The sequence below is a fragment of the Amia ocellicauda genome, chromosome 6, assembly GCF_036373705.1.
Source record: "Amia ocellicauda isolate fAmiCal2 chromosome 6, fAmiCal2.hap1, whole genome shotgun sequence".
NCBI lineage: Eukaryota > Metazoa > Chordata > Actinopteri > Amiiformes > Amiidae > Amia > Amia ocellicauda.
The window spans coordinates 18764461-18779985 of record NC_089855.1 but is presented as its reverse complement, the minus strand read 5'-3'; the positions used below and the strand labels follow the sequence as shown (position 1 = coordinate 18779985).

Here is a 15525-nt window from a genome sequence, read left to right as displayed (position 1 = left end):
CAATATGTATTACTCAAATATTAGATCATACATAAACAGCTTCCTTTACACTGACTGCAGACTGAGTGATGCTTAGGATGTAAATTCAATTAGCATTATATTTTGGTCCAAGCTTAGGGTTAGGGTTTATATTTTTGCATGTGAATATCTCCCATTTATGCACTGCAGTTCAATATCAGAGTTCAGCATGAACAGATTCTGTTATTCTGTTGTTTTTCATGGGTTACCTGAGGTTTTAGATTTTTATACACTGAGTTTTGAGTCACTTACTTATTTCCTCCCGGTATTCTGTTTTTGAGTGCTATTTTCTGCAGGAAACTGCAAGCTAGAAATATATCCTTCCAGGAAGCAAGGACATTTCTAACTGACCCATTTTGTAATGAAATTGAGTGCAATCTGTGCTACAACTGTTAAAAAATGCATATCAGAACCCTTTAATGCATCAATATGTCTCAACTGGAGATGTGCTAACAGGAGTAATGATGACAGTATACTGTCAGCTTTAGTCAAAGTAAGATGATCAATTGCAGGATATGAGGAATTGTAATGATTTGCTCATTAGAGGGGTACATCCAGCTACTTTAGAAAGGTAAATGTGGTAAGGCACTCTAAAACATAATGTCATATTGGGGCCCAGCAGGTGGGACACAGAGCAGTCTTTAGAGAATTCATTAATGCGAAGCAGCAGTTCAATTGTGTTGTCTTTGGGTAGCATTAATGGTAGATTGGGTTTCAATGTTGTATCATTGAAATGCAAATTATTTCAGTTTTTTTTCCTCCTTTCTCCTGTTTTTGTTGTTGTTGATTAATATAAAAGCTAATCTATTTTTTGAAGAGCAGCATGTCATACATGAATCATGTGATATAATTTTGTGATATATTTTTATAAGATCAATTAAACCTGCATGTAAAACGTGTTACACAAATCCTTGTCACAAGTTTTGCAGTGTTGTTTAAGCTTTGAGTTGGAGAAATGCTATACAAGTGGAAAAACTGTTCTTTCTGTGATTGAGTGTCTGATTAATTTTGATCCTTATTCAAGACAACAGGGTACATGTCTGGAATAGGCCGTGCGACGGAGATTTGTGTGTGGCATTGCAAATGGCTGATAAGTAATCGTTGTAGGCCCTCTTTTGAAGAAGTGCTTTAAGATCAAACTAAGAAAGGCTGTTCTCCAGACAAGAAGGCAGCCTCATTCAAGTGTGTTTTCATGTAATTGCCATCATCTTCTTCCCTGTAGCCACCAACACGTTTTTTTCATTCCATCTCCAGATTGCATTTGCATATGTAGTGTCTGATTGCCCGTGCTGGCTGAAATGCTTTTAAAATTTCCAGTGAACATTCTCTTGGAATTTAAGAGTCCTGTCATTTTGTACAATTCAATTTTTTAACCCTCTATGTAATGTTGGTGACCTGGTGACTTAACTTTTTTCTGAAACACAACTTGGGTCAGAGATTGTATCTTCAAACTTTTAACCTCATGATTTTTGGCAGTCTACAGCAAATTTAGTTTTGCAGAAAATGGCTTTGAAAATCCCCAGGGTTGTTTTTTGATCTTGAAATTATATTCTCCCTTTTTTCTGATTTATATATTTTTCAAATATATCCGCTGACCATTCATTTATTTACCATGCTTTTAAAATAATGTCCACACTTCTTTCCAGGGATGTTTTATTCATGGCTTTTATTAACATGGCAGGCAAAGGGCCTTCCAAAATAGACTTTTATGTTCAAAATGGATTATCCTGAAATGTATTATATATGCCTTTGACACACGGAGGCTGTTAAGGAAATGAGAGACCGAGAGTCCCTTATTAAATTTGTTAGGTAAACAGGGTATTCAGATGGGATGTTACTGGTGTTTCCGCTGCAGTCGTTGATAAAGAGGCCAGCAAAATCAATTCACTTTCGATGATAAAATAAATAAATTGACTGCTGCCGAAGAATGGTGGGCGCTAATTTGCTTGTCTGTGACCTCCAAGAGATTATCGTGAAACCACTACAGGAATCCTGCTGCAAACCTTTTCTTTTTTTGTTTTAGGTTTTTTTGGCATAATTTACTCTCTTAAAAGGCAGAGGTATGTGTGTGAAACAAATGTACAGCATCTGGAAATAGGAGAACTGAGATGAATATAGGCTTTCATCACATGGCTGATCCTACTTAGCATGAGTGAGAGGCCGAGAGCCAGAAGCCTTGGACTTGCATTTGAAACCATTCTTAGCATACTTTGTGAAACACAGATGCTGGTGTGAGAAGCGTAGCAGTAAACTGAAAATCTTCAGAGGATGTCTATAGTGAAAATGATTGAATTCTTTTCTCAATTAAGTAACAGGCTTAATTGTTTACTGTTAATGTTTTTTTTGTTTGGTTGTTTTTTGTAAGTCCGACCAAATGCATGTCAGTATATTTCTAGAATGATACTTGGCTAGACGGTATGATATTTTTTGTCAAGTTCTTATTGATATATAGACAATATTTGTTCTTAGGAGATCTCTCTCTGTGTTACAGTGGCGTGGGTCGAAACTGGGGCTGGGCGTCTGCAGGCAGCAGCATCCTGGCCGAGTTTGGCACTCTGCATTTGGAGTTCGTCCACCTCACCTACCTGACTGGAGACCCTGTCTACTACAACAAAGTGAGTGAAACCCTTTAACATATGTAGCAGAAAAACAGTGTCAGTCTTTCTGAAATTTAAACGAACAAATACAAATAGTGTTTCAACTTACCGAGCAAATCTGACACGATTTAATTGTTTGCTCTAACAGAAATATGAAAAACAAATAATAAAACATACAGACAAATATTGGAAGGTTACCATAGACTTTAAAAGTATGTAGAATTTTCATGATTCTGAAGCTTATAGTGAAGCTTTGGTGAAGTATTTAAGAAATACATAAATCAATCAAATTTATGATCTTGTGTAGTGAAAAACACACATAAAGGAATTTGATGTTAATTGAAGACTGAGATATCCTTCCTTGAAAAACTGAGTGCTTACATCCCTGGTCAGCAGGGAGAAACCTTACTGGAAAGAAATAATTCAAGATGGATATTACTTTTGCCAGGATTTGGTACCACACATTTCCTGCTTAGAGAAGCATTCTGTAAAGTGAGCAAAATGATTGGTTTGCTAATGGAAGTGACCAGAAAATTACAAGAACCCCTTTTGTCTAACATATATCTATAAGGAAAAGGTCAGGAGATACATTTATTGTGAATGGATACTTCTGAAAACGTTTTTGACAGGTTTGCCATTCTGAAAAAAATGAGGTGTTGATTTATTTAAGCCTCTAGCCTTGAAATTGAACACCAAAAATATCCCTGACAGATTTTTCATAATTTAAAATAACTTATGCCTATGGAATTTAATTTACAGTTGTAGTAGTATATGCAAAATTTACAATGGTTTCCCGTCATTATCACATAATGCAAGGTAAGTGAGTTGACTCAAATTTGATAGTAAGATCCACATAGTTGTTAAACAGAGAGACTTCTGTACTGCTCCCTTGGCCAAAGTCCTACCTGTAAAACCAAATGTTTAATAATTAATTTATTTTTATCACTATTGTTTTAAATAAACAATACCCATCTTTTCAATCTGTGTTCAAAACCACTTCAGATTATTCATGGATGGATTGTCTGGAAAATTTAAATAATAATAGTTAAAATAGGAAACACAGAGAAGTTTTTTAAACAAATATGGAACAAATCATTAGACCAGACCATTTTTATTTAAATTAAAGAACTTGGTCATTGAAGATGATTAACACACTACAAAAAAGCAGTATTACACATCAGACAAAAGTATTTCAATTTGGGAGATTAAATATGCAGCTAATAGAGCATTACCTACTTCACAATTTCGAAAATGCTAATTCCTTGAAATGAGGTGCTCTCTTTGACTTAGTCCTGATGCTGTGCTTCAGATAAATTTCATATAGTTCAGCATGTAGAAATGAGCTATCCTGCAGTTTCCACAGGAGGCACTGTTAATAAATATCCAGCTGTATTCCGACACGCATTTAATACACACAGAATACAAAGTAAGGAAACAAGCAATTAGAATCAATTTGGAAACTTTATGTAATGCAGATCACTTCCCATCAAGCTGAACAAAAAAATAAATGAAACAATGCTCTCTTGCATGTCCATTCAGCTGTGCTTCACAACAAGACCTAAATGTAACAAGCTCTCTTACTGACAAGCTTAGGTACTGAACAGATGTGAGACTTCAGCCAGTATTTGCACACTTCCTGGGCCCATGCCAGGCAAACCAACGGCAACTGTGCTTCTCACTACTCAGGGACATAATGCAAGAAAGGTCTCATCTTTTACATCGGTGTATCAAGTGAGAAGCAAGCAGCAGTTGATCAGAAGCTAACTGGAGACTGTTTGAATCAAGTTTCTTCTATATGCTTATTTCAATTTAGAGGACAGCATTTTTACTGATTTTATATTTTGTATTTTCTCAACAAGAACAACAGCACTCTTTAAGTGTTCGTAGTCTTCTGTGTCCCCATATTAAAGGCAGAATCGCTTGACAAATGACTTTGAATAAAAAATATTACATTGATCATTCTCCAGTGATTGGCATAGTCTAGCATATAGGACAGTGCAAGTGGCTTATCCAATTATAACCGCAATTGGAATAAACATTGATTGGAGCTCATTCTAAAATTCTAGGTCAAGGTGAATATTATTAATTATCTTGCATTCTTTAGTTGCTCTCTGTTTCAGTTTCAATGCAAATTACATTTAATTGTAACCTGTAGAGGACCCTATTATTTTCAGAATTGAAGGTTTGAGGCTGTCTGTCTGTCTGTCTGTCTGTCATATGTTTGTTCAATATACTGTTCTCATTGCAGTAGTTTGACGATCAGGTATTTTGATTCCCTTCAGGTTATGCATATTCGAAAGCTGCTGCAGAAAATGGACAGGCCAAACGGGCTTTATCCGAACTACCTGAACCCAAGAACAGGACGCTGGGGACAACGTGAGTATTTTAAATTTGTGTGTGCGTGAGTGAAGGGAAATTACAACCACAATTTTATGCAAATTATAATAATTTCATGCTTTGAAACAGGTGTAACAAATGATCAGCACTTTGCTAGGTGGTGAGAGTTAATACTAAAAAATGTTTTTTAAAGCAAATGTAAATTGTGGGAGCTAAATGGTCAATTTAGCTAATACAGGAACCTGTCAGTACTAAAGACCTATTTCTTTATTTCACATGTAGACATGAACTGTATACACGTATTCATGGTCACAAAAATTATTTCACAAGACTTTAATATTGCCGTAACAGTCGTGTGCAAATTTCTTGGAACACCCCAATTTTATATTGCAGAGAATTAAATCAATTTTTGAATACTTAAAACTGATTAAACTCTAAAAAGAGTTATCAGTGTGCTTTGGGTAATTGTCTTGTAAAAAACTATTTTATTTGTTGGTTAAAAGTAATCAGCACTCACCTACTATATTTATGTTTATGTCTCCAATGTGAAATAGAGTTCTGTGGGGACACGAGTTTAATATGTAATAATCCTATTTGCTGAAGGTAAGTTTTAACTAGGCTGGGATTTTATAGCCAGTGTAGATTCTTGCCACGACATCATGCTGACGTATGAGGCTTTTTGTGAGATAAAGCACAGCTGTGACCATTCATTACAGTATATCGAAAAGTCCCATCCCATCCATATAGAATTGAATGAGTGTGAAAAAAGCTTGGAAGAACACCTCCAATTCCAACACTAGGATGAACTCCAGAAGACTGGTGAACTGGTACTTTGTAAACATGTGGCCAGACACAACGAGTTCTTCAGTTCCACCTGTCAGCATTTCACAGGTGCTTTTCAGGTTTTTTAACATTGAGTGCAGTTTCACGCTTTAATGTTCCCCTAATGAACAAAACGCTTAACGGTGCATAACAGATTATCTGTGCAATTTCCAGTACTGTACATTGTAGTTTTTCAATTGAAAATGAAGAGATCATGGCAATCACCAGTAATTAACTACTGCAAAACACCCAGACACTCAGTTTTAAGAGAGTGCTGCAAAACATAAATTTAATTAATCTGCACTAAAGAAAAACAACAACCCTGTAATCAACATACATGCAACAAAGCAAGTATATTTACCTGACATTGCTCTTCCCTCACTTCAGACTAAGACAAACTTTAATTTACACTGCTGTTTGTATACCCAGTGCAAACTGAGATCTCATGATAGGTTAGTGACACCTTATGTTAGAAGACTGATCTTTGAAGATATTTTTTGTTTTATTTCCAGTCTACAAAATGTGTTTTCAGAACACCACACATGAAACATTATTTTTTGTATTTCCTTAATGTTGTCAGTATTAAATGATTAGTTAATTGGAGTGACTGATACATAGACCAAATAATGATCAGAAAGAAAAGTCACTCAGTGGCATATTAAACATATCTTTGTTATTTAGAATTGCAAAATACTGTGGCAGATAAGTGAGACACTGTAGAACGATTCTGATGGGCGGATGTGGGACAGTTTGACGGTGGCTCTTTTATGATTATTATTTTTTTCCCCTTTCCTTTGTACTGAAGTTCTTTCCTCAAACAAAATGTATTCTTCTTCTTCCATTTCTCCTCCTCCTTCTTTGACTGATAAAGTATATGTGCACTAGCCTTCCTCACCTTTTTAGTTAGCAACTCTCAGTTTGTAAAGCACATGTTTACTTCTGCTGTCTTCTCTCTGTATTCCCAGAGAAGCAATGTCTGCATGCAGTAGGTTTAGCCTATTGCTTGACAAGGTCACATCAGCAGTTATTTGTCTTTCTTTTGACTGATAGTGATCTGAGTTGTAAAGATGCGACAAGGCTTTTGATTCTCATCAGCTCTGACAGCAACCTCATTGAAATGTTCTAAGGCAAGTCAGTGGGTCAGTGTTCATACACTGCAAATCTATATGAATGCAGATAATTCAGTGTTAATGCTACTATACATTGGGAATACACTGACTATCTGTTGGCTCACTATTGGACCTTTCAGCTCCAGGACAGCTCATGGTTAACATCTGACTAATTTCAAGTCAACTCTTGCAGAGCTCGGACTGACTTGCGGCCGGAGGCTTGTTTTTAGATTCGTTTACGATGATCAGACACTCTGGTTTGACCTACTTTCTTTGAAATGGCATACATGTACCCTACAGGACACTCAAATGTTGGTTTCAGATGTTATAGTGGGTTGGCTGCCTTGTGGCTTTTGTCTATCTATGTTGAATAAATAGTGACCTTCATTTTCTCAAACCTATTTGTAAGTACTCTCATCTTAATTATCCATCAGTCTCTCTCAATCCAGTATGTCGTCTTCACAGCAATACATGCACATACACTGTGTTCGCACCATCTGTTTCAACATTACAGTTCTCCTCATAGCCACAAAGACACATTTTCCTCAATATGAGACCCTATTCTAAAATACCACAAGGCTGTTGACCCATAATTAAAGTTAATGCTGAAAAAAAATGTTTAGGACAAATATCATAGTCAATGGCGTATTAAATTAAATATATGGTAATGCATGCAATGTCTATTTTAACAACTTTTAGCTACTGGTGCTCCACCTCTAACAGTCCTTGTTTCCTATTAAAAAAGTAGTGTTACTTCTTCACCCAACTCTTATCAATTCTAGAATGTGTGTGAGGAAAATAATTGACTGTAAAACCTTCTCATGCCATACTCTTTAGCAAGCTGAATAACATGTTCACTTTTTTTATACAGACACTAAGTAAATTGCCAGTTCTTCAGCTATAGCACATTATTAACCATGCGCTGATAGACTTCGCTGTGCCCTTTGCAAAATCAACACTAATGTTAGCTTTGCTTTCCATGCAGCTTTGGCATCTTTCCTCAGAAGCCTCTATTTTTTAATTGCATTTATTTATTCATACAGGAAGAACAGGTTAAGCAATATTCCCTAATTGGCTGTGTCACAGCAGGTTCTTGCCCCGGAGAGCAGTCTGCTTAAAGATGAAGCACAGGCAGGGGCCGGATGAAAAAGGAGGGAGAGATGAGTGTGTAGAGGCTGGGAGAGAAGGTCAAATCAGATAAAGCCCAAGAATAGTAGAACCTGGATTATGAAACTGAAGCGGTCCATCGGCAAGCTGTAATGCAGTAGACCTAGCTTAATGTGGGGTTGGGTAACAGAGCACAGAGTGGTGGAGGCAGATATAAAGGTTGTTTAATCCATAGTTTCATCGGCATTGGAGTCTGAAGAAGGCATGACTCATAAACCCATTTCTCCTGTTTGCTAGGCAGAACTCCTTTAATGCGTCCTACAGCTTTACACAGCATCCATAGGTTTGTAGTTTTGTATTGCTAATGCAGATGTAGCAGTTGACATAGATGTAGGATATCTGGTGAATCTGGGAATGCTGGAGATCAGCGTAATCTAAAACCAAAGTCTCTCTCCATCACTTGGCGTAAGGAGGCTTTTTTTTATGACAACCATCTTCATGATTTGAATGCTGCTCAGGGCTCGGAACAGCTATTGCAAATGTTTCTTCATTTTCGGTTGTAACTTTCAACATCTGTTTGTATCCATTTGGCTGAACTGGGTATATCAATAAGGCATTGGGATGTTTATCCAGTCATCTTCCTCCCCCACAGATCATTGCAAGCAACAATGAGCGATCCTCTTTACTCCATTACACAGCCTTATCCTAATTCCTTTTAAATCTGCTTCTGTAATAGACTGTGGCTTTTCTGCTTTCAGTTATGCAGGATGGGCATTATCTGAAGGGAAAGAACTGGAGACTTAAAAGATACAAATCTGTCATTTATCATTGCTGTGAAGAAGGAGATTGCAAATGATGAAGTGTTTCTTTTTCCCCCCCTTTCTAACGTGATCGTGCGCAAAATAGGCCGCTTACATGTAAGCCTGTCCTTAAGGTTTGTTTTCAAATTATATTGAGCTACAGGGGGAAAAATATAACTACTGAATATTTATGATCGCAGAAGGGATAATTTATGGTTATGGAAATGCACAGTGGGCTTGTGAAATTAAATTACAGTTTTCCTGGCAACTAAAAAAAAAATAAAACAATAAAAAAACACACACACATATACTTGCCAAGAGCTTTTTCATCAGTCATTATTAACATAATAAAGAAGCAATGAGGACATGTTGGATAAAACAAGCCATAGAGCATTACAGAACAGAGTAACAAAATCAAAGATGCAAGTCTTTGAGATTAATAGCATTTCACAACTTCAATAAAGTAAAAAGTTATCCATAGATTCAGGACTATGTTCTTCAAACCAGTTGAAATTGATCGATTTTTCCTAATTTGAAAACATTCTTTGTTACAGAATGATTTTGCCACTGAAAAGAATATTACAAGGAGTAATTTGAGTGACCTACATTTTCACACATTAAACAGGAAGGAAAGAAAACCCCTGCATAATAATTACTGTCGTTGATGCCTTCTGCCCTAATTCTTTCCCTAATTAAATTGGCATTGTCCTTCTATCATACCTACTTCATTACTAAACTGTGCCAGTTTTTATTGGTGTGGCTTCTCGCTTTATTAGCCTTCTATGCAATACTTACAGTAGTGTAGTCTTCAGTTTTTATTTTATTGGGGCAGATGTGTTTTCAGCAGCATTAATCACATTAAATAATCTACAGGTTTTTTTAGTAGCTAGATCCTTCAGGACATTGCTTTTGCATCCTTTTTGTTGGACTTTTAGGTGCAGAGGCTGATGGGATTGTGTGATGTCAATCCACTCTTTGCAAAAAGAGAAAGGAAATCATAATTTTCATATTTATATCAAGTTTTAATAATCCATTTGAAAAGGGGTTTCACTTCTGCTTTATTACATATAAGAGGAGCAACAGTTTTTTTTATATTTGTATTTATTTGTTTCACTTTGAAAGCCATTATCGATACAGATGAAGAAACCAATACATGTCATTTTAAAGTGTCACATTTTCCATTTTCCAATCTACAAAACTGTGGATTCCCATAAGAAGAAAAAAATGAAGAAGAGAAAAGTGATGTGCTCAGTTTTATGGAAATTTGGTTCAGCCTAAGTGAATGAAGATTAGATTTCTACTGGTAAAAAATGTCAGGGGAATTTAAATCAATAACTATTAGCACTTACCAAACACTTGCAGAAAGAAAATCATTTTCAATTACAGGTGAAACAGCTTCACATTTATTTAACCTTTTTAGCCAGTGACTTTCATGGCCTTGCAGTGGCACAAAGTCATAATAATGTCCTTTGCTCTTTATATGGACCAAAATGCTGTAGTGTTGCAACCTGAACATCCTTTGGGAGTGTTCACTGGAGGCACCGCATGTATTATCGCCACAGGAAAAGCGGCCTAGTAGTTTCAAGAGACCATAGAGATTTCAAACACATGCTTCATCAGTACATGTTTATATGCAAAACCGATATGGATTAAAATGTAATCTTATGAATCATATACTGCTGTAATCTTCAGGTACATTCCTAACACTCACAATGGCAAACTTTGTATTTATTTGCCAAAGTGTAAAATTAACCAGAAGATGCAAATACAATGATTGTGAAGCATATCCCAAATTCTGCTTCTACTGAGAGAAATATACATTTACATGCAAATCTTTAAAAAAATATATCTGAAAATGTGGCCTGTTTAACGCTTATATATATACACATTGTAGGGTAGGATTAAAATAAATTGTTTCCCATGTTAATCCAGCACACAGAGAATATTGCAGAGTTTCACCTGCAATATGTGTATAATTCTGTAGAAGACTCTGGGTTAACTTGGAATAAAGGGAGCTATATTTCAAAAATTCTGTTGTATTTAAAGGTGGTAATAAAATCCTGGATGTTCCTCTAACACCCAATAGGCTGAAAATTGTAGATATTTGATTTTACCACTTCACAACTTATATTAGCTAGAGTTGAAAACAAGTAAGGCTTCAATGCATAACTGCTTTACGTGATTCAGATACAAGCATCGCATATGGCTCTATTACATTTGCAGAGAGTTTGGCCTTTTTATACCTAAAGGAGAAATGCACATTATATGTTTATGCTGATGGCATTATCTTACTAATGTATGCTACAGCATACAGTTTCTGTTTATACTTCTGGCACTGCTGGGAGGAAAAATAACTGTATTCACCTACTTTCCTAACTGAGCAGTTAAGTGACTCTTAGGCACAGAAAATAAATACTATAACTGTATGTCTGAGCCCGGAGGATAGACGCCGAGGTCAGCTATAGGTCACTTATAGCAATAAAGTATACATTCACTAAAATATTGTTTCCGCTCCTTAAGTTGACATTGTTGTTGCCATTGTAGTTATAGCAGTGCTGTAACATCTTTGCAGTGTGGAGTAGATGTTAAGACCCTTGAGCAAGGCACTGTAGATTTCTCCAGTAAAAACCCAGCTGTATAAATGGGTAATTCTATGTAAATATAATGTGATATATTGTAACAATTGTAAGTTGCCCCTGGAGTCTACTAAGAAATATTATTATTATTATTAATAATAATAATGTTTGCAGGTTTTCAGAGTGCATCTGCCGATAAAGCCTAGTCATCTTAACCCCATATTGACTCCTTGCAAACAATCAGACAGCATGTAAACAGTGAATGACTTCACATACAGATTAAATGGCCTTTTGTAATTAATCGGCAGGCAGATTAAACTCATCATTCAAAGATTCTCCTCCAGAGTTTTGAGGACCCCCCTCCCACATGCACAGTGCATTGCCACCATAATGAAAAATCTATATGCAACATCATGTTTGTCGTTCTCTTGGTGGTGTTGTTTCTTTAGTGTTTGGAAATACTCATATTTCACAGAACACACAGAGATTCGTTACATATGTTTTAGCTCATGACTCCCCCACTGATTTTAATGGCTCTGCATTTCTGGAGCCGTTTTGTACAACGCTCACGGGATTGAGTTTTATATGCTGAGATGTGTAGTGGCTGCCATCAGTCACATGTTGTAACAGGATACCTGATTTATTGTGTTTGCTGCGGGGCCCTTGTGAAGCAGAGCAATATTTGTAAATATGTAATGCATTTAACTGTAGATTACATATTCCTTTTGAGTGTTGAATAACATGGGCAGCCTGTCTTATATAATGGTTTCGCAATTTTAAGTAGATGACGTCATCTTGTGATAAGAACTTCTTAAGACGGTACATTTTAAACCAGCATTATAAGTAACCTTGAGAAGTCCACTAACTCCGTGCAAATTACACGAAGGAGGCTGAACTTTACATTCTCCCCCCCCCCATTAAAATGGCAAGTATGTTTTCTGAACACTTAAGATTAGAGATTTGGCTTTGTATTCAAAAGTAAAAGGGAACAAAGGAAATAGGAAAGGTTACTTGTCCCTCAAGCAAACACAGTTAATGAATATCTAAAGCTCTTACTGTAAAGAGCGAATATGAATTACGGAAACATTGAGCGTCATTATTCCTCTGCCCTTCAGGTCTCTATTAGGTGGATGGATATAGATATAATCATTAAACTTTTGAAGGTCCAGAGGAATTCATGAGGATGATGTTCCCCAGACACCTGCCAGGTCCGGCCAGGATAAATCCCATGCTCCCTCTCAGTAACAACAGAAGAGATCCTATAATAACTGTGGTAAAATGTGTTATTTGTTGTATTTTATAGGTAAACTTAAGGTGTGAGGGGAATTTGTTTTAAAAAGTCTTAACATGCTGTTTTTGGGCCTGATCTTTCTATGCCAGCCTTTAATGACTTTGTTTCTGTGGCGTCTCATCCATGTGTTGGCATTGTTTTATACAATTGCATACAGTGTCCTCAGCATTGTACTTTTGTAAGACAGAATGAAAGAAGAGCACTGATAAATGTAGATGCTGATGTTTTTATTGCCAGGCACAGTCTGTATCCTTCCTTTCTTTGACTTACTCTGGATCGAACATCTACATTGATTGACCTTAATTAATGGTCTTGGTTGGACATTAATTAAAGGTCTTGGGACCTTAATTAAACGTCTTGGTTTTCATGACAGATGCGCACCACTTAAAATCATTTCAGAAATTGTCACCGTGTTTTAAATTCGGCCTTACAGTTGGTCAAAAGCACATGAATACTGAGAGAAGCTGTGTTTGTAAATTCTTTTTTTTTTTTTAGACCCTTTCCGTGTCCTTTCAAACATGTGTCTTAACCTAACATGCATGTCTTCAGATCTATACATAGAGATAGATCAACCTGTAGATTTTGGGAGATTTGGTAATAATAGATCTGCTGCTGAATCTCTTTCACATAATATTGTTCTACAAAATAATTTGTGTAGCAAGGCAGACATGTTTGCACAAAGCTCTGCATGATACGTTTTTGTGGACTCTTTTGATTACAACCAACCACTACTGGGAATTTAGTGTTGAGGAACCATCCCAAAGATTAGGAATAGGAAGAAATACTGGGCCCATGTTTGTTTATTTTGGGATGAAGGAAGGAGAAGATCTGAAGTTCAAGTCACATTCTGATCCTAGCTTTTCGGACAGCGCCATCTAGTGTCTGAAATTAAAATTCAGTTTTCATTGTAAGTGCCTTGAATGGAGACACAATCCTCTCCTAATGCTGTGCTACACTACAGTACTTGTGATCGAACAGAGAACGTGATGATGTTTTGTTTTCTTATAGTAATTACTTCCATCTCATTAATTTTAGGCAGCTTAAGTAAGTAGATAAAACTAAGTAGGTTTTAACCAATCAGAATCCAGATTCCCAAATAAGAAGGAAATATATGATTGTAATGTGTCCGTGCTGAGAAAAATAATCATGGAATTCGTTTGTGCTGTTAATTAGAATCATCAAAGTATTATGACTAATTATGCTTTTGTTTTGAAATAATTTCCTATCCAACTGTTAAATAACTGATAATTTGGGTTATTATACATCAACTGATTGGCAGGTAGTAAGGACTGATAAGGGACTAGTGTAATACTTCAGGAACAATGCATTTATTTGTGTTTTTGTGTAATGTGAGTTGATATCTAAAGAAATGCCACAAGAGGCATACATTATTTCTGGAAAGAGAACGATCTTGACAGTTCAAGTTTATTCATGAAGATTCAGATGTTTGAATTCTGTTCCCTTATGTTCCCTCTTTGACACTGAAGAGAACTGCTTCATTTATTGCATCTGTCTAGGTTTTCTAAAGAAGACATGACACATTTGCCACCTTAACATCCCATAGTCACTAAATAAAATGCCCATTTAAATAATACATCTCTTACTTACTTATCAACCAGCAAAAGAGGCAGTCTGAGTTTAATGAAATCATTTAAAAATGTAATATAATAGCAGCCTTCCTGACAACTTCGGATGGCTCTTCTAGACTGTGTTAACTAATTGAGAAACTGCTAACTGAAGGTTGTATGACACTTTTACTAAAGCTACTTACAGGTACTGCAGTACCTGAGCTGAAGAAGAACCAAACCTGTCTGAAACAATGGCTCAATACATGACTTGATTGTACTGATTAATGTAGCAATGTTTTCCATGAACTCAGCTCCACTCAGCTTATTAAACAGTCAAGACTCTGTCTTCTTTGATCCTGAATCACATACACTTAAGCAGAAAAAACAAACAAATAATAGATCTGTCTTAAACCACAATTGTCAAATAAATTATTTGGGGGAAAAGATATATCAAAGATACGTTCTGATTTGCGAAAGCCATTCTACAGTTTGCATAAACAACACACGACTACCTGCATTCATTCAAACAACATCCTTATGTGTACTCTCTCAACTTCTATTAGTAGTAGTAGTAAATTGCGGGTCCAATAAAGAATCGTGATATATCGAGGGCCATGATATAGCGGGACACAATTAAAAAATAGCAGGGCAAGGTCACAAACACTGTACAACTAACTGTAGTTAACAGGCCACAAAACATCTAAAAACACAGGAAGGAAATAGATGGCTAATACAATGCATAGTACTGTAATACTATACTTTGGGTTTTTAAAGTTATGCACTATTGCTTTACAGATGAGAACTTGTAATCACTAAATACAGTACAGTTGGGGAAACAGTAAATGTAACTTACAGTAGCTGATGTACTGTATATTACAACACAAATGAGGTTCAAAATAATTATGTTAATTATATTCAAGGCATGTGCATCTTGACTATAAAAAAAAGGGAGCCATCTGCAGGACCGCGATATATTCGAATCAGTGGTATAGCAAGAGGCGATATATAATGAGGGGGTGGTGTATTAGTATTATTATTAAAACGGTCTATGTTGGAAGATATCATTTGAGAACCAATCACACACTAATCTCCTCCAGATGTGTTGTGTAAGGCCATTAGTGTTGTAATCGCAGGTTTGAAGAGTCGAGAATGATTTATTTGCATAATAATAAACAAGAACCTAGAATATTAAATCGTCTAAGATAGATTTCAAAGCCTTCAAGCTTTAACATCCTGCATTTTATCTCCTTACCTCCTTGGTGCTCACCACTCAGCAGACAAGTGTTCCATAAGACTTTTT

At 36.1% G+C, this 15525-nt stretch overlaps 1 protein-coding gene across 1 annotated transcript in view; it reads left to right on the top strand.

Annotated features, from left to right (window-relative positions):
* Positions 1-15525, top strand: part of man1a2 (mannosidase, alpha, class 1A, member 2) — a 159102-nt gene that overhangs the window by 121890 nt on the left and 21687 nt on the right. The window contains exons 8-9 of the mRNA XM_066706520.1: positions 2510-2633; positions 4898-4991. Coding sequence (XP_066562617.1) covers positions 2510-2633; positions 4898-4991 — 218 coding nt within the window. The remainder of the gene's footprint in view (positions 1-2509; positions 2634-4897; positions 4992-15525) is intronic.